Source organism: Hypanus sabinus, chromosome 3, assembly GCF_030144855.1.
Source record: "Hypanus sabinus isolate sHypSab1 chromosome 3, sHypSab1.hap1, whole genome shotgun sequence".
NCBI lineage: Eukaryota > Metazoa > Chordata > Chondrichthyes > Myliobatiformes > Dasyatidae > Hypanus > Hypanus sabinus.
The window spans coordinates 2610704-2634720 of NC_082708.1; the positions used below are offsets into that span (position 1 = coordinate 2610704).

At 46.5% G+C, this 24017-nt stretch overlaps 1 protein-coding gene across 6 annotated transcripts in view; it reads right to left on the minus strand.

Moving 5' to 3' along the window:
* The window catches only part of apbb1 (amyloid beta (A4) precursor protein-binding, family B, member 1 (Fe65)), a 114651-nt gene that overhangs the window by 5968 nt on the left and 84666 nt on the right, over window positions 1–24017 (minus strand). For 5 of the 6 annotated variants that reach the window (XM_059963530.1, XM_059963531.1, XM_059963532.1 and 2 more), the window contains 4 exons: window positions 14092–14206; window positions 13672–13756; window positions 10607–10690; window positions 4572–4634 (listed from right to left, as the gene is read on the minus strand). In XM_059963530.1, the coding sequence (XP_059819513.1) occupies window positions 4572–4634; window positions 10607–10690; window positions 13672–13756; window positions 14092–14206 (347 nt within the window). The remainder of the gene's footprint in view (window positions 1–4571; window positions 4635–10606; window positions 10691–13671; window positions 13757–14091; window positions 14207–24017) is intronic. The other variant, XM_059963528.1, reaches the window with a different exon arrangement.

Below are 24017 nucleotides of genomic sequence, written 5' to 3' on the forward strand. Positions count from 1 at the left end.
TTCTGAGATATGGGCTCAAAACTGTTGACAATATTCCACGTGGCCTGTCTAGTGTCTTATAAAGCCTCAGTATTACCTCCTTGCTTTTATATTTTATTCCCCTTGAAATAAATGCCAACAATGCATTTACCTTCTTTACCACAGACTCAACCTGCAAATGAAGCTTCTGGGAGTCTGGCACAAGGACACCCAAGTCCCTCTGATGTTTGAACCTTCTCCCCATTTGGATAACAGTCCGCACTTTTGTTCTTTTATCAAAATGCATTATCAAACATTTCACAACACTGTATTCCATCTGCCACTATTTTGCCCATTTTTCCAATTTGTCTAAGTCCTGCTGCAATCACACTACTTTCTCAGCACTACCTACCCTCCACCTATCTTCATATCATCCACAAAGTTTGCCACAAAGCCATCAAATCCATTATCCAAATCATTGACAATGTGAAAAGTAGCAGTCTCAATACTGATCCCTGAACGTAAGAACATAAGAAATAGGAGCAGGAGTAGGCCATCTGGCCCATCGAGCCTGCCCTGCCATTCAATAAGATCATGGCTGATCTGTCCGTAAACTCATCCACAAGTATTCCTAAGTCCCTCTGCACAACGGCATGCTGCAATCTTTCACCATTTAAATAATAATCTGCTCTTCTATTATTCCTTCCAAAGTGGATGATCTCGCATTTACCAACGTTGTATTCCATCTGCCAGACCTTGGCCCACTCACTTAACCTATCTATGTCCCTCTGCAGACTCTCCACATCCTCTGTACGATTTGCTTTTCCATTCAGTTTAGTGTCATCAGCAAATTTTGCTACGCTACACTCAGTCCCCTCTTCCAAATCATCAATGTAAATGGTAAACAGCAGCGGGCCCCGCACCGACTCCTGTGGCACCCCACTCACCACAGACTGCCATCCGGAGAAACAGATGTTAAGCTAACTGGCCTATAGTTCCCCGTCTTTTGCCTACATCCTTTTTTAAAAAGTGGTGTGACATTTGTTGTCTTCCAATCCGCCACTGAAGAACACCACTAGTCACTGGCAGCTAATCAGAAAAGGCCCCTTTATTCCCACTTGCTGCCTCCTGACTGTCAGCCACTCCTCTATCCATGAACACCATAGGATTTTATCTTGTTAAGCAGCCTCATGTGTAGCACCTTATCAAATGCCCTCTGAAAATCCAAGTAAATGATATCCACTGCCTCTCCTTTTTTGTTTGCATTACTGTTGTGCACTTCTGCTGAAAGCCATCCTGATTGAATCTTAGCTTAGGGTCAATGGCGGTGCGAATCCTGTTCAAGATCACCCGATTGTATAGCTTTGCTAAGATGGAGGTCAAGCTGATACTGCGGTAGTTATCTGTCTTTGTGAGGGATCCAGACTTGGGGACAGGGATAATGTTTGAGAGTGACCACTGTTCTCGTTTGTCACATTTCATCAGTGCCGTATTACATATTACCAGCATGATGTCATCCAGGTCGAGGAAGTCAAGAAGAACAACCTACCAGCCGTGCTTACTTTCATCTATTTTCACAAAGCTTTTGACTCCATTCACCGAGGTAAAATGCTGAAGACCCTGAAAATTCACGGAGTACCAGACCGTCTACTGACAGCAATAGAGACAGCTATACCAAGACCATGGCGAAAGTTGTATCACCAGATGGAGAAACAGCAGTGTTCGAGCTTCTAGCTGGTGTGCTGCAAGGTGACACTCTGGCACCCTACATCTTTATAATTGGCCTAGATTACACTCTACATCAAGCTACCAAAGATCATGATAAGCCTGGTTTTACCATAAAACCAGTACGAACCAAAAGGGTCAGACCAGTTACGCTCACAGATCTCGATTTTGCAGATGACATTGTCCTGCTGTCTGACCAGATGAAGGAAGCACAGCAGCCACTGACAAAAGTGGAAATTGAGGGCAATAAAGTTGGACTTCACCTAAACGCTAAAAAGACAGAGTACATGGCGTTCAACTGTGACGAAGGTACTCTCAAGAGTGTAAAGAATGATACCATTAAGAAAGTCTTAGACTTCAAGTACCTTGGGTCAAGAATGATGAGTTTGGAGAAGGACACAAAGATATGGAAGGGGCTGGTGTGGAGGGCTGTGAACGACATGAAGGAAATCTGGAGGTCGAACCGGACCAGAGGGCTCAAAAAGAGGATCTTCATTGCAGTCATAGAGTCCATTCTCACATACGGATGCGAGACGTGGAGACTCACCAAGACCATGCGAAAGTCACTGGATGGTTGCTATACACGAATGCTCCGGATGGCTCTTGACGTGAGTTGACAACAGCACAGGATGAATGTTGAGCTCTATGACGACATACCGATGCTCACTACTAAAATCGAGGCGAGAAGACTGCAACTAGCGGGGCACTGTCTACGCCACCCTGAGCTACCTGCCAGCCTAGTCATCACATGGGAGGATGAACCCTGGGCACCCTCCCAAGACTATGGTCAACACACTCTTAGAAGTTAGCAGCACGGCTAATGTAGATGAACTGAACATACCGATGAGGGAGAGGATTGGAGAGTCTGTCATTGTGCCCGACGCCGGCCCCCTAGGCCTGAGTCGATGTAGTAATAGCCTCTCTTTTGTCCATCCTGCTTGTACTTCCTCGAAGAACTCTAGATTTTTCAAGCAAGATTGCCCTTTCCAAAAACCATGCTGACTTTGACTTATTTTATCAATAGTCTTCAAGTACCCTGAAACCTCATCCTTAATAATAGACTCCAACACTTTCCCAACCACTGAGGTTCGGCTAACTGGCTATAATTTCCTTTCTTTTGCCTTCCTCCCTTCTTAGAATGTGGAGCAACATTTGCAATCTTCTAGTCCTCTGGGACCATGCCAGAATCAAGTGATTCTTGAAAGACCCATTATGTCTTCAGCAACCTCTCTCAGGACTCTGGGATATACTCCTTCTCGTCCAGGTGACTTATCCACCTAAGACTTTTCAGTTTGCCTAGCACTTTTTCCTTTGTAATAGCAATGGCACTCATTCCTGCTCCCTGATACTCACAGACCCCTGGCACACTGCTAGCGTCTGCCACAGTGCAGGCAGATGCAATGTACCCATTAAGTTCATCTGCCATTTCTTTGTTCCATCATTACCACCTCACTAGCATCATTTTCCAGTGGTCCAAATCAAATCTCACCTCTCTTTTACTCTTTATATAACAGAAAAAGCTTTTAATATCCTGCTTTATATTATTGGCTAGTTTGCCCTCATATTTCATCTTTTCCATTCTTTTTGCTGTTTTAGTTGCCTTTTGATAGATTTTAAAAGCTTCCTCATCATTCAATTTCCCACTCAATTCTGCTACCTTATAAGCTCTTTCCTTGGCTTTTATGCAATCCTTAACTTCCCTTGTCAGCCATGGTTGCTTACCCCTGCTATTTGATAATTACTTCCTTTGTGGGACATATCTATCCTGCACCTTGTGAATTATTCCCAGAAACTTCAGCCATCTCTGTTCTGCCGTCATCCCCGCCAGTATCCTCCTCCAATCCACCTGGGCAAGCTCCTCGCTCATGCCTCTGTAATTCCCTTCATTCTATTGCGATACTGATATATGTGACTTATGCTCCTCCTTCTGAAATTGCAGTATGAATTCAATCATACTACGATTACTGGCTCCTAAGTGTTCCCTTACATTAAGGTCACTGATAGGATCTGGGTTATTACACAACACTCAATCTGAGATAGGCTTTCCCCTGAGTAGATTCAGCACAAGCTGCTTTAAATCAGCATTCATGCTGGGATTTAGGCAATGGGATACAGGATATGGGATTCAGCACACAGGACATCAAATATTGAAACAGGAAGGATATTAACACATTAGTTAGGCCACAACTAGGACTTAGTGCAGTTCTGGGTGCCTGCATTATGGAAGGAGGAATGTGCACTGGAGAGGGCTTGTGTGGTGGGCAGTGGGGATTGGTGCAGGAGTGGTAGGGTGTTGGTTGGGGAAGGAATCAGTGGTGGAAGAATGAAGGTTCATAGAGGGAGGGTGTCAGAGATATGAGGGTGCACTCACTCTGTGGTGAGTGAGCTCAAGAAAGGGCATCACAAGGCGAGGACTGTAGGTCTGTTGGTCACGTTATCCCGCTCCCACTCCCACAGACATAACGTGCAGGGCTTTGGGGAACATCCCCGACGTTTACCACAAACCAACACTGATAAATACATGGTATCACCTCCCATCCCCATCACAAACCTACTCCACCCTCCTCTCCCCACTTCTCCCAGAGACCACAGATAGCCGAGAACTCCAGGAACTGGTGTCGTCCCATGGACAGTCAGAGACCAGAAACCTCCTCACCACTCCCACCCCATTTCCCCCCACCTCAGGCCCAGTCACCGTTCTCTCCCAGACTGTCTGCAGTTCCTCAGATCTGGCCCAGCAGCTCATCTAGGGAGGGACAGTTAGGTACCCCCTCTGCACTTTCTCATCTGTGAGGAGGGAATAGCCCCAGTCCACACACTCTCTCTGGCTGGTGGGTGGGGGCAAACCCCTGGGATCTGACCGGGGGAGGGTCCATGTGGGTCCATACCTGATCTGTGCAGCACTGAGTCTGGCCTGGCTCCCAGCCCTACCCTCCAGACGCTCCTCCTGTCTGATGGGAGGAAGCAGGGTCAGCGATCGCATTGCTCCCATATGCATACACTCAGTCTCTCAGATATATACACACAACCCAAACATACCCACACACAACCCAAACATACACACACAACCCAACATACACACTCACACACACAACCCAACATACACACTCACACACAACCCAAACACTCACACCCCAAACCCACACACAACCCAAACATACCCACACACAACCCAAACATACACACTTACACACACAACCCAACATACACACTCACACACACAACCCAAACACTCACACCCCATACACACACACAACCCAAACATACACACTTAAACACACACAACCCAACATGCACACTCTCACACACACACAACCCAAACATATACACTCACACACAACCCACTCACACCCCATACATACACACTCACACCCCATACACACATACACACAACCCATACATACACACTCACACACAACCCAAACATATACACACACACCCCATACATACACAACCCAAACATACACACTCACACACAACCCATACATATACACACTCACACCCCACACACACACACACAACCTATACATACACAACCCATACATACACACACACACACACATAACCCATACGTACACATACACACACCCATATACACAACCTATACATACACACAGACATTCACACACACAACCCATGCATACACTCAGAGACACCTATACATACAATCACACAGACACTCACACACACCCCTGCACACTCATTCATACACACATAAACCACACACCTACACACTCTCATACACAGGCTCTCTCCCACAGAAACACCTCAGACACACAGACAGACTGTGCCAGGGTTAGAGAGATGGCATCATGGAGCAGAGCGACACGCTGTTAGTCTGATAGCAACGATCACCGCACTGGGCTGTCTAGTCCACGGCAGTTCACAACCAGAGACAGTCTAATAAACAGTCCCTGAATGGGCCGGGGGAGGGATCTAACCATCATTGTCATTAAAAAAGCCAGGGAAAGATGAAATATGAAGGTAAGCTAGCCAATAACATCAAAGTGGATACCAAACGATTTTTCAGATATATAAAGAAGAGAGTAGATATTTGACATTGGAGAATAACACTGCAGAGGCGGTAATGGGGAACAAGGAAATGGTGGATGAACTAACTATTTGGCATCAGTCTACGTTATGGAAGACACCAGCAGTATGCTGGAAGTTCAAGAGTGTCAGGGGCCGAAGTAAGTGAAGTTGCTAATACTAAGGAGAAAGTGCTTGGGAAGCTGAAAGATCTGAAGGTAGTCAAGTCCCCTGGACCAGATGGACTACGTCAGGTTCTGAAAGAGGTAGCTGAAGAGATTGTGGAGGTAGTAGTAATGATCCTGAGGAGCATACACAAAATGCTGGAGGAACTCAGCAGGCCAGGCAACATCCATGGAAAAAAGTAGTCGAGGTTTCAGCCCGAAATGTCGACTGTACTTTTTCCATAGATGCTGCCTGGCCTACTGAGTTCCTCCAGCATCTTGTGTGAATTGCAAATGTCACTTCACTCTTCAAGAACGAAGGGAGGCAAAAGATAGGCTAGTGGTTGGGAAGATGTCGGAATTGATTGTATAGCACGAGTTTTTGAGGTACTTGGAGGCACACGACAAAATCAGCATGGTTTGTTTAAGGGAAAACCTTGCTTGTCAAATCTGTTGGAATTCTTTGAGGAAATAACAAGCAGAATAAACAACAGAGCTCATGGCATTAAGGAAAAATATTAGCATGGTTGAAGCATTGGCTTATTGGCAGGAGGCAAAGAGTGGGAATAAAGGGAGCCTTTCTGGTTGGCTGCTGGGTGACTATTGGTGTTCCACAGAGGTCTGCGTTGGGAATGATTTTTTTTGTATGTTAATGATTTGGATGATGGAATTGATGGCTTTATGGCCAAGTTTATGGACGATAAGATAGGCAGAGGTGTTGAGGAAGAAGAGAGGCTACAGAAGGACTTAGACAGATTAGGAAAACAGGCAAATAAGTGTCAAATACAGTGTTGTGAAGTATATGGTCATGCACCTTGATAGAGAGAATAAAGGCATATTTTCTAAGTGGAGATGCAAAGGGACTTGGGAGTCCTCTTGCAGGATTCCTTAAAGGTTAACTTGCAAGTTGGTCAACAGTGCTAAGGAAGGGAAATTTAATGTTTCCATTTATTTGGAGAGGACTAGAATATAAAAGCAGGGATGTGATGCTGAGGTTTTATAAGACACTGTGAGGCCTCACTCTGAGTACGGTTAACAGTTTTGTGCCCCCGATCAAAGAAAAGCTGTGCTGGCATTGTAGAGGGTTTAGAGGGGGGTTCACAAGAATGATTCTAGGAATAAAAGTCTTAATGTATGAGGAGCATTTGATGCTTTGGGCCTGTACTCTCTGGACTTTAGAAGAATGGGGAGGGGGGAATCTCACTGAAACCTACTGAATATTGAAAGACCTGGATAGAGTGAAGTGGAGAGGTTGTTTCCAACAGTAGGGGACTAGAGGGCACAGCCTCAGTATAGAGGGACTTCCATTTAGAACAGAGATGAGAAGGATTTCCTTTAGTCACAGGGTAGTGAATCTGCAGAATTCATTGCCACTGATGGCTGTGAAGGCCAAGTCACTGGATATATTTAAAGCAGAGTTTGATAGGCTATTGATTAGTCAGGGCATCAAAGAATACAGGGAGAAGGTAGAAGAATGGGGTTGAGAGGAATAATGAATCAGTCATGACGCAATAGCTGAATGGTCTAATTCTGTCTTATGGTCTAATTAGGGTAACTTTGTGTTCATTTCGGGTCACCTCAGGATATGGAAGCTTTAGAGAGGATGCAGAGGAGACTCTCTACCTGGATTAGAGAGCACCATCAGGGCAACAGGCCCTTCAGCCCATCTAGTCTGTACTTAATCCCATCAGTTTGCATCCATACTCCTCCCATCCATGTACCTAACCAAATTTCTTACATGTTGATATTGAACCTGCATCCACCACTTCCACTGACAGCTCATTCCACACTTTCACCACCCTCTGAGTGAAGAAGTTCCCCTAAACATTTCATCTTTCATCCTTAACCTCTAGCTCTAATCTCACCTAACCTCAGTGGAAAATGCCTGCTTGTATTTGCCCTATCTATACCCCTCATAATTTACCCTTCAAAATATACCCTATCAAATCTCCTCTGATTCTCCTTTGCTTCAAAGAATAAACTTCTAACCTATTCAACTTATTAAAAGGCTGAGCAAGCCAGGACTTTTCTCTTTAGAGCAAAGGAGGATGAGAGGTGACTTGCAAAATGCTCTCCACCAAGAGATCTGACACCTGACCAGGTTCATTTCCCAATACCAGATCAAGTACAGCCTCTCCTCTTGCAGGCGTATCTACATATTGTGTCAGGAAACCTTCCTGAACACACCTAACAAACTCCACCCCATCACAACAATCCTATTATTATTGCACTGTTCCAGAATCAGCCTCCTTATCTGCTCCTTGATGTCTCTGTTACTGTTGGGGGGTGGGGGGAAGGTGGAGGTCTATAAAAAAAAAACACCCAGTGGAGTTATTGTCCCCTTCCTATTTCTGACTTCCACCTACAATGACTCATTAGACAATCCTTCCATTACTTCCTCCTTTTCTGCAGCTGTGATACTATTCCTGATTAGCAATGCCACTCCTTCACCTCTTTCGCCTCCCTCCCTGTCCTTTCTGAAACATTCAGCAGCCATTCCTGCCCCACGAGACATCCAAGTCTCTGTAATGGCCACAACTTCATTGTTCCACGTATTGATCCATGCTCTGTTCACCCGCCTTGTTTATGATACTCCTCACATTAAAATAGACACATCTCAAACCATCAGGCTGAGTGAATCATCATCTGCCTATCCTTCCTCACAAGCTCCCTAAAAGCTGTCACTACTTGTGCGCCAACTGTCCCATCCTCTGCCTCTTCACTTTGGTTCCCACCCCCTATAAATCTAGTTTAAACCCTCCCCAATAGCATTAGCAAACCTCCCTCCCAGGATATTGGTTCCCCTCCAGTTCATGTGCAACCTGTCCCAATTGTACAGGTCACCCCCTCCCCAGACAACTTTCCAATGATCCAAGAACGTGAAGCCCTGCCCCCTGCACTGTCTCCTCAGTCACTCATTCACCTGCGCTATCTTCCTGTTCTGCCCTTCCCTGCTCGTGGCACCAGGAGCAATCCGGAGATTACCACCTTGGAGGTCCTGCTCTTCAGCCTCCTTCCCAACTCCCTAAAGTTAATGCGCAGGACCTCTACCCATCTCCTGCCTATGTCACTGGTACCAACATGTACCACAAACTCCGGCTGCTCACCTTTCCCTTCAAGAATATTCTGCAAATGCTCAGAGACATCCTGGACCCTGGCACCCGGGAGGCTACACACTATCCTGGCACCTCTTTTGCAGCCATAGAATCTCCTGTCTTTCCCCCTAACTATTAAGTCCCCCATGACTATTGCTCCGCCTGACTTTACCCTACCGTTCTGAGGCTCAGAGCCCACCACAATGCTGCCTTGTTCAGATAGGTCATCCCCCTCAGCAGGTTCCAAAGGGGTATATCTGTTGCTGAGGGGAATGGCCACAGAGGAACCCTGCAGTGTCTTCTTCCTTCCTTTACCTCTCTTGGAGATATTTAAGGCAGAGGTTGGTAGAATAGAGTAGTACATCACTCTCTGAATTCTGTACTCTGGGTGTAACCACCTGCTCAAAAGTCACATCTGTCAATTGCTCTGCCTCCTGGATCAGCCTTGGTTCATCCAACTCCAGCTCCAGCTCCTTAATGCAGTCTTTCGGGAACTGGGGTTGGCTGCACTTACTGCAGGTGTAGTTATCATCAGGTTCCATGAATTACACATCCTACAGGAGGAGCAGTCCACTGCCATCCTGTCCGCACTGTACAATGGGCAACCAAGACCAAATCTTCTGGCCTGTATCCTTGGCCTCAGCCTCCTCCTGTTGAAGCCTCTTGGGTCAAAGCCTGACAATCCTACTCTCACAGCTGGCCTACTCCCAACAATGGCCCCCCCTCTTGTCCCTGAAGTAGCTTCAGTTAATTCACAGTGCTCTGCTCCCAATGCGGATAGGGCCACTGGAATTTTCGAACGCCTGTGAAGCTCTCCTTTCATACAAGCTTTGCCAACCTGCAAGTGATCTTGTTGCAGTGCTCTGCTCCTTCCACTGATTGGGCCTCTGGAATCAACCTCCACCTTCAATGTCCCCAATGAACTGTGATGTACTGCTGTATGTTCCACCAACTCTGCCTTAAATATCCCCAAAGAACAGTGATGTTCTACCAACTTCACCAATGAACTGGCTTGCAGAGCTGGCTGTGGTAACAAATTGCACAGATTCACCACCCTCTGGCTAAAGAAATTCCTCTTAATCTCTGTTCTAAATGGACATCCCTCAATTCTGAGGCTGTGCTCTCTGGTTCTAGACTCCCCCACCATAGGAAGCATTCTCTTCACATCCACTCGATCTAGGCCTTTCAACATTCAATACGTTTCAAAGAGATTCCCCCCCCCCCCCACTCTTTTAAACTCCAGTGAGTACAGGCCCAGAGCCAGCAAATGCAATTCACATTAACTCTTTCACTCCTGGAATCGTTTTTGTGAACATCCTCTGGACCCTCCCTAATCTCAGCACATCCTTTCTTAGATAAGGGACCAAAAACTGCTCACAATACTCCAAGTGCAGTCTGATCAATAAAGCCTCAGCCTTGGGCAAAGGGAAAGAAGCACTCAGTGAAGAGAGATTAAGGATGAAATATTATTAGGAACTGTGGATGGAAAGAACCCACTAAGCACAGTCTGAGCATCAGCAGGCACCGGGTTAATGACATCTCTGTAGAGGCTGGCCTTATTTCTTGGGCATTTCTAAATGAGCTGTGATGAGGGTTAGAGATGAGGAAAAAAGCACTTGTGAGCAAGCTCCTTACCGACAGGTTTGGTCACCGGGATATTCCCCAAATACAGCACCTGGAACCTCTGGACCAATTCATTCTTGGGCACCGGGAACTCCACTGGAGAGAGAACAACAGAGGAGAGGTTACACTCCACAGGAACCCATCATCTTGGGGTGTCACGGAAGAGAGTCCGGGCTCCCAAGGGCCAGGAGCAGGATGCCCAGTGGCAAGTGACTGCCTGAGACAGGGTATTGGTACAGGCCAGAGGGACCGCCCATCTCCTGGACCATCAGCCCTCGGAGTTAATGTTCCTGTTCTGAGCCAGAGGTTCCTTAAGGTTGTCATAGCCGGGGGCGGGCAGTGGTGTAGCTCCCACTACCTATTAAATGCTCCTAATGGCATGGGTCTCAAAAGCCTCTGGCAACCAAGTCTGGCTCCTGGTCTTCAAGTGTGGCTTAGCTACTAAAACTGTTTCCACTGACAGAAGGGGCCAAGGTGGGTTACTGGTGCCTGAAAACCAATCGTTGCAGGCAGATGGGGCTCATCAGCCATGACTGGCAGCTCACCGAGGAGAAGGAAAACTCTGATCTCAAACCTCGGCTGCACTGTGGCTACACCCACTCATGGGAAAGGCTTTGGGAGTAAACCCCGAGGGAAAAATCCGGAGCTGGAGTCCCTAAGGCAGTCCTACATTGAGTTCAACGCTGACTGGCATCTCCTGTGATGCCGCTGGTGCCAAATAGTAGCGGTCTTTGCTATTCCCTTGGAAACATCAGCTGCATGGAGAGGGGGAGCCTGCTTGCCCTCCATATCGTACTGCCCTGGCTTCCACACATATAGGATGTAACCTCCATGGTCCACCCGACCAACGGAGGACATTGATGTTGTGCGCAGAGCATCTGTTACCCCCAACCCCGCCCAGTTCATATGCAAAGGTGAGGCCCCCCCCCTTGCCCCGGGCTCGGATGTAAAGGTGAGGCCCCCCCCCCTTGCCCCAGGCTCGGATGTAAAGGTGAGGCCCCCCCCCCTTGCCCCGGGCTCGGATGCAAAGGTGAGGCCCCCCCCCCTTGCCCCGGGCTCGGATGCAAAGGTGAGGCCCCCCCCTCCTTGCCCCGGGCTCGGATATAAAGGTGAGGCCCCCCCCCCTTGCCCCGGGCTCGGATATAAAGGTGAGGCCCCCCCTCCTTGCCCCGGGCTCGGATATAAAGGTGAGGCCCCCCCTCCTTGCCCCGGGCTCGGATGCAAAGGTGAGGCCCCCCCCTCCTTGCCCCGGGCTCGGATATAAAGGTGAGGCCCCCCCTCCTTGCCCCGGGCTCGGATATAAAGGTGAGGCCCCCCCTCCTTGCCCCGGGCTCGGATATAAAGGTGAGGCCCCCCCTCCTTGCCCCGGGCTCGGATATAAAGGTGAGGCCCCCCCTCCTTGCCCCGGGCTCGGATATAAAGGTGAGGAACTCCTATGGCTTGGATGCAGTGAGTGGCTGCCTTGTACGGCTGGGAGTGGCTTAGATGCAATCAGGAAGTCACGGTACGGCACGCGTGGCGTGGTGATGTAGCAGTTGATGTTACACTTTACAGCGCCAGCAAACCAGGTTCAATGTCTGTAAGGAGTTCGTTCATTTCTCCCTGTGGCTATGAGTCTTCTCCAGGTAGCCCAGTTTCCTCCCACATTCCAAAGATGCCCGGGTTAGCAAGCTGTGGGCAAGCTATGTTGGCAGTGCCTATTTGAATACACATTTACAGTTGGCCCTCATTATCCGCAGGGGATTGGTACCAGGACCCGCCGTGGATACCAAAAAACGCGGATGCTCAAGTCCCTTATTTAAACTGTCTCAATATAGTGGTCTTTAGGACCCAGTGGGGCCCCAGACCTTACTTAACCTGTATCAGTGCGGTGGACTTTAGGACCCAGCGCAGCTCTGAATCAGCAGTGTTTCTGTTCATGAAAATAATCACAATCACAATTGAAAATAAAGTGAAAGTAATGAAGCGATTCGAAAGAGGTGAAATGCCATCGGTCATTGGAAAAGCATTAGACTGCAGTCGGTCAACAATCGGAACAATTTTAGTGGAGCATTTGAAAGGCCTTGCCCCGATGAAAGCGACAATTATTAAGAAGCAAGGCAGTGGTTTAATTATTGAAATACGTATGTTTCTTAAGTGTTTTATATGCATAGAAAGGTAAAATATATACTAAGACAAACGTTTTACTAACTGAAGCTACATAATACCAGGTGGACCTGTTCCGACTTCACATCCGACTTAAAGACGGACTCAGGAGCGGAACTTGTTCATAACCCGGGGACTGCCTGTACTTTTAAACCATCTCTAGATTACTGATAATACCTAATACAATGTAAATGCTATGTAAATAGTTGTTTAGGGAAAATGACAAGAAAAAATAGTCTGTCCATGCTGAAACAACGAGTGCTGGAGAGAGAACTTCTGGGTTTTCCTGATCCGTGGTTGGCTGAATCCGCATATGAGGAGGGCCGACTGTGCTCTGAACGGTTTCAGCAGCAACCTTTACTGAGGTCAACAAGGAGGGCGTACAGCACTGTAACTCTTCGGCACCCTAGATGTTTTACCTGGTATGGCCTTATCTCAAAAATCATTGAGGCTGTGTGGGATTACCAGGAGAATCAGAAGCAAGTGAGACGGACACCGTCTGCCGAAGAACTGTGGCAAGTTCTCCAAGATGGTTGGAACAACCTATCAGCTGATTTTCTATTAAGACAGCACGACTGTGTATGTAAGAGAATTGATGCAGCTTTAAAGGCAAGGGCTGGGCATGCCAAACTATTGATCTGATTTAGTAATTTTTTTGATATTTAGAAACTTTTCATTATTTTGAAAGCAACTTCACTTTACAGAATTTGTTTCACATGTGCCTAAGGTTTCTTCACAGTACTCCTGTGGCCTACACAGACAGACACACAACTCAGCCGGGTGGACCCGAAGTCCACGGCACCCCAACCCCAGCCTCTACCATTCACTCGAGTGGAGGGGCCGGGGCCAAATCCACATCCTGGGACACCTCGCCAGACCAGCACTGATGGTGTCTCACTGCCTGTGGCTCAGAGTCTGGACAGGCATCCTACCTTGGAAGGGGACGTCGACAAGTTTGGAATGGTCAAAGAGCAATCCATTCATCGAGGACTTGGTATCCTTCCTATCCGCCATAATCTGTGGTGAGAGACAGAGCAGTGAGTGGGGGAGGAAAGAAAGCTGAAGGAATAAGGAAAGGGAGGATGAGGGATGAGGAGATGGGAGAATGAGGGCATACAGGAGGGGAGGGAAGAGTGAAGGAAGAAGAGGAAGGGAGAGTGAGGGAAGAGGGAGATGGACATGCTGAGAGAATAGAGGGAGGGGAGGGTGAAGGTATAGGGAGAGGAGGGACAGGTGGATTAGACGGAGGGCGGAGAGAGATGTGGAGGGGAGGATGAAGGTATAGGGGGAGGGGGTGAGAGGGAGTGGGGAGGGGGAGGTGGGTGAGAGGCTGGGGGAGTGACATGCCGTACCTTGGAGCAGACCTCATGGAGCCGAGTGGCAATGGCCTTGGCCGGGCTATCACAGCGAAACACGTGACACTTAAGCACTCGGGTCAAACGGTCCCTCGCCACATAGGCGAAGTCCCTGTGGGAAATACAACATGGGGGGCATTCACTGTGGAGCAGGTCGACAGACAAACCCAGGGGAGTGAAAACATCCTGGCTCAGCGTTTACAGCTGCAGTAAAGCCTCAGACAAGGTACAGTAATGGGCAGCAGAAAAGCTCATCTCTCTGCTCAGATCACCAGGTCATCCACAAACCATCAGCTGAAGGACAGGATGCATTACTGGAGAGCTGCTGTGAGTACAGGTGGCTACATCCTGATGGGTTCACAGTGACTCACATTCGGGGCGAGGTGTGGCAGCCACACGTGTCAAAAGCCAGGGGCAGAGGTGGTGCAAACATCAAATGGTCTTTGTGCTCCAGCTGCTGTTGAGCTGCACATATCTGTCTCCCTTAGGGCTCAATGCCCACCTTCATCATCCCTCCCAAAATGTGATCCTCCCTTATCAACTCCCCCTTGTGTGATGCTCCCTCAATACCACCCCTCCCTCAGAACCACCTCCCCCAGAGACCCTTCGTCAGAACCACCCCTTTCTCAATGAGCCCCTCCAACAGTACCACTTCCTCCCAAAGTGTGACCCTCCCCAAGTACCACCCCTCTCAGTATGACGCTCTTTTAGTTACACCCCTGTTCCCAAGGTGCAACCCTCTCTTAGTACTGCCCCTCCCACAGTACGACCCGCTTTCGGTACCGCTGCTCTAGTTAGAAAGCTGAGCCGGTGAGGCAGGAATGAATGGGTCTGGGTGACAACACACACAGACAGACACCATGGGGAGAGCTAGACTGAGTCACAGGGAGTGGAAAAGGGCCAGGGAAAAGGATTCATTCACCAGCTGAACAGACACACAGTGAGTGAGTGAAATGTGATGGATCTAATAGGGGTCAAGATATAAAGGCACAGAATATGGACAACACATCAGGAGGGCACGCACACTGCGATGGAGGAAGGCAAGTTGCAATACTGTACCTCTCACTGCATCACCGCCAGCAAAATAGGAGAGAAAAACCATCTGATCATAACACTACCCAAAAACGTACCACACATGTCATAATTACCCAGTTAACAACAGTCATGGAGAGATCTCCACACTGACCTGTGTCTCTCAGTCTCTCTCTCTTATGAGGATATCTATACACTGGCTTTTGTCTCTCTCAAATTGGAGTGCCCTTTGTTGGAGTGGGCCAATGTTAGAGTGGCCCAGCTTCATTTCAACAGGTGTGGGCAAGCACAGGAGGAAGTTCTAAGTGATTAAGCAAGTCTCTAGCAAGTTTTTTTTCTGTTGGCGTGCATAGCTATTCTGCTGAGAGTGGATCCGGAGACTGTGCGAGAAGTGGGAAATTTGGGAGTTCTCCAGTCTCCCTGATGACTACATCTGCAAAGTGTATTGAGCTGCAGCTCCTTAGAGACCGTATTAAGGAACTGGAGATGCCACTGAATAGCCTTCAGTTCATAAGGGAAATAGGGAGATGACAGATAGGGACTACAGGGAAGCAGTCACTCCTAAGTTGCAGGAGACAGGGGAGTGGGTGATATTCATGACAGGGAAAGGAAGTCCCTCAATAGTAAGTATACTGTTCGGGGGAAATCGCTGCAGTGACCAATCTCTGGCACTGAGTCCGACATTGTGGTTTAGAAGGGAAAGGAAGAGAAGAGTACTGCAGTAGTGATAGCGGATTTCCATAGTTATAGGAGCAGGCACAATGGACATGATAGAGACCTCAGGATGGTATGTTGCCTGCCAGGTGCCAGGGACAGGGATGTCTTGAATCAGGTCTACGGCATTCTAAAGGGGGAGTGTGAGCAGCCAGAAGTCATGGAAACCAATGAGATAGGAGGAAAAGGAAGGACGTTCTGAAGAAAGAATTTAGAGATATAGAAAGCTGAAAAGCTTTCTAGGGTAGTAACCTCTGGACTGCTGACTATGCCATGCGCCAGTAAGGTAAGAATAGGATGATTTGGCAGATGAATGTGTGGCTGAGGAAATGGTGTAGGGACAGGGTTTCAGATTTCTGGATTATTTGGGATCTCTTCTAGGGGCCCAATATCCTTGTGGGCAGGTTTACTAGAGCTGTTGCAGAGGGTTTAAACTAATTTGGCAGGGGAATGGGAAATTGAGTAATAGGACTGAGGATGGACCAGATGGTATACAAGCAGAGTCAGTCTGTAGTGAGACTGTAAGGACGGACAGGCAGATGATAGGACAAAATTGCAGTCACTGAGATGAACTGCACTGTAGCGGTACCAAATCAGAAAGGGTGATAAATACAGGACTGAAGATGTTACATTTGAATGAACTCATTGCATGGAATAAAGCAGATGGTCTTGTCGTGCATTTAGAGATTGGTAGGTTTGGGCTGTAAGATTATAGTTGGGAGCTTAACATCCAAGGATACACATTGTATTGAAAGGACAGGCAGGTAAGCAGAGGGGATGGGTGGCTGGATTGGTAAGAAATGAAATCAAATGGAAGATGTAGAATCCTTGCTGGTAGAGTAAAAAGACCTTAATGGGAGTTATATACAGGCCTCCAAACAGTAGCCAGGATGTGGGCTACAAATTACAATGGGAGATAGAAAAGGTATTTCAAAAGGGTAATGTTACAATAATCATGGGGGATTTCAATATGCAGGTAGATTGGGAAAATCAGGTTGGTGCTGGATCACGAGAGAGTATTTATAGAATGGATACAATTTAAGGAAGAGATCAGGAGGGTTAAAAGAAGGCATGAGGTTACTCAGCAGACAAGGTGAAGGAGAATCCTAAGGGCTTCTACAGATATTTTAAGAGCAAAAGGAAAGAAAGGAATAAAATTGGTCCTCTGGAAGATCAGAATGGGAAATCTTAAATAGCATTTTTGCCTCTGTTTTACTCGGGAGATGGACAGAGTCTACAGAAGTGAGACAGAGCAGCAGCATGGTCATGGACCATATACAGATTACAGAAGAGGAGGTCTTGAGGCAGATTAACAAGTACCCAGGGCCTGACAAGGTGTTCTCTTGGACCCTATGGGAGGAAAGTGCAGAAACTGCAGGGGCCCTAGCAGACATATTTGAATCATATATTTAAAAAAATATTTAAAGACAGGGGAGGTTACGGAGAATTGAAGGATAGCTAATGCTCTTCTGCTGTTAAAAATAAACCAGGAAATTATAAATAAGAGAAAATCTGCCCATGCTGGAAATTCAAGCAACAAACACAAGATGCTGAAGGAACTCAGCAGGCCAGGACAAGCGGATCTCCCAGTGGCCACCCATTTTAATTCTACTTCCTAATCCCATTTCGATATGACAATCCATGGCCTCCTCCACTGTCAGGATAAGACCACACATCGGATGGAGGGAAAAGACACCTTATATTCCATTTGTGTAGCCTCCAACCTGATGGCATGAACATTGAATTCTCACTTCCGGGAATGCCTCCCACCCTGTCTCCTTCACCTTTACCCATCCTCTTTTGCCTCTCTCACCTTACCTCCTTGCCTGCCCATCACCTCCCTCTGGTGCTCCTTTCCCTTTTTTCTTTCTTCCATGGCCTTCTGTCTTTTTCACCAATCAACTTCCCAGCTCTTTACTTCATCCCTCCCTGTCCAGGATTCACCTATCACCTGGTGGTTCTCTCTCCCCTTCCCCCACCTTTTAAATCTACTTCTCAGCTTTTTCTCTCCAGTCCTGCCAAAGATTTCAGCCCAAAACTTCAACGGTACATTTTCCATAGATGCTGCCTGGCCTGCTTAGTTCCTCTAGCATTCAGGCTGGCAAGACTGACTTCAGCAGTGGGAAAGTTATTGAAAAATATTCTAAGGGACTGGATATATTTGGATAGAAAGGGACTGATTAGTGATAGTCAGCATAGATTAGTGCATGGTAGGTCGTGTCTAACCAATATAGTTTTTCGAGGAAGTTACCAGGAAAGTTGATGAAGGCAAAGCAGTAGATGTCTATGTGGACTTCACAAATGCATTTGACAAGGGTCCGCATGGGAGGTTGGTGAAGAAGGTTCAGTTGCTTGTCATTAAAGATAAATTAGTAAATTGGTTTTGTGGGAGAAGCCAGAGAATGGTAGCAGATGGTTGCCTCTCTGACTGGAGGCCACTGACTAGTTTAGTGCCGTAGGGATTGGTGCTGGGTTTGGTGCTGTTTGTTGTCTACGTCAATGATCTGGATGATAATGCGGTTAACTGGGTAGGCAAGTTTGCAGATGATACCAGGATTGGTGGTGCAGAAGACAGCGATGAAGACTATCACAGCTTGCAGCAAGATCTGGACCGGCAGGAAAAATGGGCTGCAAAATGGCAGATGGAATTTAACATAGACAAGTTTGAGGTGTTGCACTTTGGGAGAACCAACCAGGGTAGATCTTACACAGTGAACGATAAGAACATAGGGATTTGGGAATAGTCCACAATTTATTAAAAGTGGTGTCACAGGTAGACGGGGTTGTAAAGAAAGCTTTTGGCACATTTACCTTCATAAATCAAAGTACTGAGTACAGGTTAGAAAATGGGATGTTACGTTGAAGTTGTACAAGATGTTGGTGAGGTCTAATTTGGAGTATTGTGTGCAGCTTTGGTCACCAACCTACAGGAAAAATATAAATAAGATTGAAAAGCTCCAGAGGAAATTTACAAGGATGTTGCTGGAACTCAAGGACCTGGGTTATAGGGAAAGATTGAATATGTTAAAACTTTACTTCCTAGAACGTACAAGATTCAGGGAAGTTTTGATAAAGGTATACAAAATCATGAGTGGTAAACAAAGGATAAATATAAGCAGGCTTTTTCCATTGAGGTTGGCTGAAACTACAACTGGAGGTCATGGGTTAAGGGTGAAAGCTGAAATGATTTAAAGAACCATGAGGGAAACTTCCTCATCGGGCGGGGAGGTGTAGGATTATGGAATGACCTGCCAATGCTAGTGGTGGATGTGACTTCAATTTTAACATTTGAGAGAAGTTTGGCTAGGAGTTAGATAGAACTCTTATAGATAGCGGGGTCAAGGGATATGGGGAGAGGGCAGGAACGGGGTACTGATTGTGTATGATCAGCCATGATCACAGTGAATGGCGGTGCTGGCTAGAAGGGCCGAATGGCCTACTCCTGCACCTACTGTCTATTGAGTAACAAAGATAAAAGCAAAAGCAAAGATGTAACTTTGAGGCTTTAGAAAGCACTGGTGAAGCCTCACAGAGTATTGTGAGCAGTTTTGGGCCCCTTACATAGGAAAGAATGTGCTGAAATTGGAGAGGGTTCAAAGGAGGTTTGCAAAATGACTCTGGAATTGAAAGGCTTATCAAATGTTTACGTACACAACGCTGGAAGAACTCAGCAGGTCAGGCAGCATCCGTGAGAAAAGAGTAGCCAACGATTCGGGCTGAGACCCTTCATCAGGAAATCAAATGTTATCAAATGTTTAATAGCTCTGGGATTGTACTCACTGGAACTCAGAAAAATGAGGGTGAATCTCATAGACATTTATTGAATGTTAAAAGACCTCGATAGAGTAGATGTGGAGAGGATGCTTCCTATGGTGGGGAGTTTAAGACCAGAGGACACAACCTCACAATAGAGGGACATTCATTTAGAATCGAGATGAGGAATTTCTTTAGCCAGAGGGTGGAGAATCTGTGGAATTCATTGCCACAGACAACTGTGGAGGTCAAGTCATTGGGTATACAAGACCATAAGACAAAGGAGCAGAATTAGGCCATCTGGCCTATCGAGTCCGCTCCGCAATTCAATCATGGATGATTCTTTTTTCTTCTCCTCAACCCCAGTTCCCGGCCTCTGGTGCCACATCCAATCAAGAACCTACCAATCTCTGCCTTAAATACACCTGACAACCTGGCATGTGGCAGCAAATTTCACAAATTCACCACCCTCCTACTCTGTAGGCCTTTCAACATTTGAAAGGTTTCGATGAGATCTCATCCTCATCCTTCTGAATTCCATCTAGTACTGACCTAAAGCCATCAAACGTTCCTTGTATGATAACCCTTTCATTCCCAGAATCATCCTTGTGAACTTCCTCTGGACCTTCTCCAATGCCAACACGTTTTTTCTAAGACGAGGGGCCCAAAACTGCTCACGACACTCAAGGTGAGGCCTTACCAGTGCCTTATAAAGCCACAGCATCATATCTTTGCTCCTGTATTCTCGACATATTGAAATTAATGCTAACATGGCATTTGCCTCCCTCACCATCAACTTGACCCGCAGGGTGTTCTGCACAAGGACACCCAAATCCCTCTGCATCTCAGATTCCTGGATTTTCTCCCTGTTTAGAAAATAATCTGCACACTTATTTCTGCTATCAAAGTACGTGACCATGACCAACATTATATTTCATTTGCCACTTTCTTGTCCATTCTCTAATCTGTCTAAGTCCTTCTGCATCCTATCCATTTCCTCAACACTAACTGTCCCTCCACAAATCTTTGTATCATCTGCAAACCTGGCAACAAAACCATTTATTCCATCATCTAAATCATTTAAATACAGCATAAAAGGAAGTGGTCCCAAGACTGACCCCCGTGGAACACCACTAGTCACTGAGCCAACCAGAAAAGGATCCTTTTATTCCCACTCACTGCCTCCTACCAATCAGCCAATGCTCTAACTATGTTTGTAACTTTCTTGTAATACCATGGGCTCTTAACTTGGTAAGCAGCCTCATGTGTGGGACCTTGTCAAAGGCAATAGACAATAGGTGCAGGAGTAGGCCATTCGGCCCTTCGAGCCAGCACCGCCATTCAATGTGATCATGGCTGATCATCCACAATCAGTACCCCATTCCTGCCTTTTCCCCATATCCCTTGACTCCACTATCTTTAAGAGCTCTATCTACTCTTTCTTGAAAGCATCCAGAGAATTGGCCTCCACTGCCTTCTGATGTAGAGCATTCCACAGATCCACAACTCTCTGGGTGAAAAAGTTTTTCTGCATCTCTGTTCTAAATGGCTTACCCCTTATTCTTAAACTGTGGCCTCTGGTTCTGGACTCCCCCCAACATCGGGAACATGTTTCCTGCCTCTAGCGTGTCCAATCCCTTAATAATCTTATATGTTTCAATAAGATCCCCTCTCATCCTTCTAAATTCCAGTGTATTCAAGCCCAGTCACTCCAATCTTTCAACATATGACAGTCCCGCCATCCCGGGAATTAACCTCGTGAACCTACGCTGCACTCCCTCAATAGCAAGAATGTCCTTCCTCAAATCTGGAGACCAAAACTGAACACAATATACCAGGTGTGGTCTCACCAGGGCCCTGTACAACTGCAGAAGGACCTCTTTCCTCCTATACTCAACTCCCCTTGTTATGAAGCCAACATGCCTTCTGAAAGTCCAAATATACAACGACGACTGCATCCCCTTTATCTATCCTACTCGTAATCTCCTCAAAAAATTCCAATAGGTTTGTCAGGCAGGATTTTTCTGAAGGAAGCCATGCTGACTTTGTCCTATCTTTTCCTGTGTCACAAAATACTCCATTCACCTCATCCTTAACAATTGACTCCAACATCTTCCCAACCACTGAGGTCAGGCTAACTGGTCTATAATTTCCTTTACGCTGCTTTCCTCCTTTCTTAAAGAGTAGAGTAACATTTGCAATTTTCCAGACCTCTGGCATCATGCTAGAGTCCATGACTTTTGAAAGATAATTTCTAATGCCACCGCAATCTCTAATGCTACCTCTTTCAGAACCCCAGGGTGCAGTTCATCTGGTCCGGGTGACTTAGGTACCTTTAAGTCTTTCAGCTTTTTGAGCACCTTCTCATGTAATAGTAACTGCACCCACTTCAGGTCGCTGGAGCAGTAGCTATGATCTTTGAATCCTCTTTGGCTGCAGGGGAGGTGCCGGAGTTCTGTAGAATGGCAAATGTAGTTCCCTTGTTTAAAAAAGTTAACAGGGAGAATCCTGGGAACTATAGACCGGTGGTCTGCAAACCATTGGAAAGGATTCTTAAGAATAGGATCTACAAGCATTTGGAGAAGTACAGTCTACTCAAGGATAGTCAATGTGGCTTTGTGAAGGGAAGGTTGTGTCTCACGAGTCTAATTGAGTTTTTTGAAGAGGTAACAAAAGAAATTGATGAGGGTAGGGCGGTAGATGTGGTCTACATGGATTTTAGCAAGGCATTTGATAAGGTCCCCCATGAGAGACTCATCCAGAAAGTCATGAGGCATGGGATCAGTGGAACCTTAGCTGTTTGGATAAAAAATTGGCTTACAGGAAGAAAGCAGAGGGTAGTAGTGGAAGGAAAGTATTCTGCATGGAGGTTGGTGACTAGAGGAGTGCGCAAGGATCTGTCCTGGGACCCCAGCTCTGTGATTTTAATAAATGACCTGGATAAAGAGGCAGAAGCATGGGTGAGTAAGTTTGTGGATGACACGAAGATTGGAGGAGTTGTGGATGGAGCTGCAGGTTGTCGAAAGTTACAAGAGGATATAGACAGGATGCAGAGTTGGGTACAAAAATGGCAGATGGACAAGTGTGAGCTGATACATTTTGGAAGGACAAACCAGAAGACTGAGTACAGGATTAATGGTTGGTTACTTAAGAGTGTGGATGAACAGAGGGACCTTGGGGTTCAAATCCATACATCCCTCAAGGTCGCTGCACAGGTTGATAGGGTAGTTAAGAAGGCCTATGGGATGCTAGGCTTCATTAATAGGGGGATTGAGTTCAAGAGTGGAGAGGTCATGTTGCAATTCTACAAATCTCTGGTGAGACCACACTTGGAGTATTGTTTTCAGTTCTGGTCACCTCATTATAGGAAGGATGTGGAATCTATGGAGAGGGTGCAGAGGAGATTAACCAGGATGTTGCCTGGATTGGAAAACAAGTCTTATGAGGCAAGGTTAGCAGAGCTGGGACTTTTCTCTTTGGAGTGTAGAAGAATGAGAGGGGACGATAGAGATCTACAAGATTATGAGAGGCATAGATAGGGTGGATAGCCAGTAGCTGTTTCCCAGGGCACGAATAGCAAACACCAGAGGGCATAGGTACAAAGTTAAGGGAGGGAAGTTTAGGGGGAGACATCAGGGTTAAGTTTTTTTTTACAGAGAGGGTTGTGGGTGGTGGAAACTAAAACATTAGAAGTATTTAAGAGCCTCTTGGACAGGCACATGGATGAAAGAAAAATAGAGGGTTATGGGATAGTATGGGTTTAGTACTTTTTCTTTCAAGGAATATATGGGTCGGCACAACATCGAGGGCTGAAGGGCCTGTACTGTGCTGTAGTATTCTAGTGCTCTCTTCCTTCACACACAACATCAGGCATACTGCTGGTTATATTTAATGCAATGGTTGATAGATTCTTGCTTAGTCAGAGCACGAAGGCAGGAGATCGGGGGAAATGGATCAGTCAAGATGAAATGGCCTAATTTTACCCTTATATTTTATGGTATGTGGATGGGAGGGGTATGGTCCAGCTGCAGGTCGATGGGACTAGGTACAGAAGAGATGAGTTGAAGGGCCTGTTTCTCCTGTAGTTTTTTATGATGTGGCTTTTTAGAGCAGATTGCTGTTGAACAGCATTTCTGGGTTGTGTGCTATGTAATGATCCAGATTTGATCAGGAAGCACAAGGTAAAGGAACCTTGAGAAGGCAGTGATCGTAATATGATAAGAGTTCACCCTGCAGTTTGAGAAGGCGAAGGTAAAATCAAAGGTATCAGTATAACTGAGGAGTACAGGGAATTACAGAGATAAGAGAAAGGAGTAGACCAAAATTGATTGGAAGGAGACACCAGCAGGGATGATGACAAAACACCAAAGGCTGGTGTTTATGGGGGAAATTCAGAAGGCACAGGAAAGATACCTCCCAGTGAA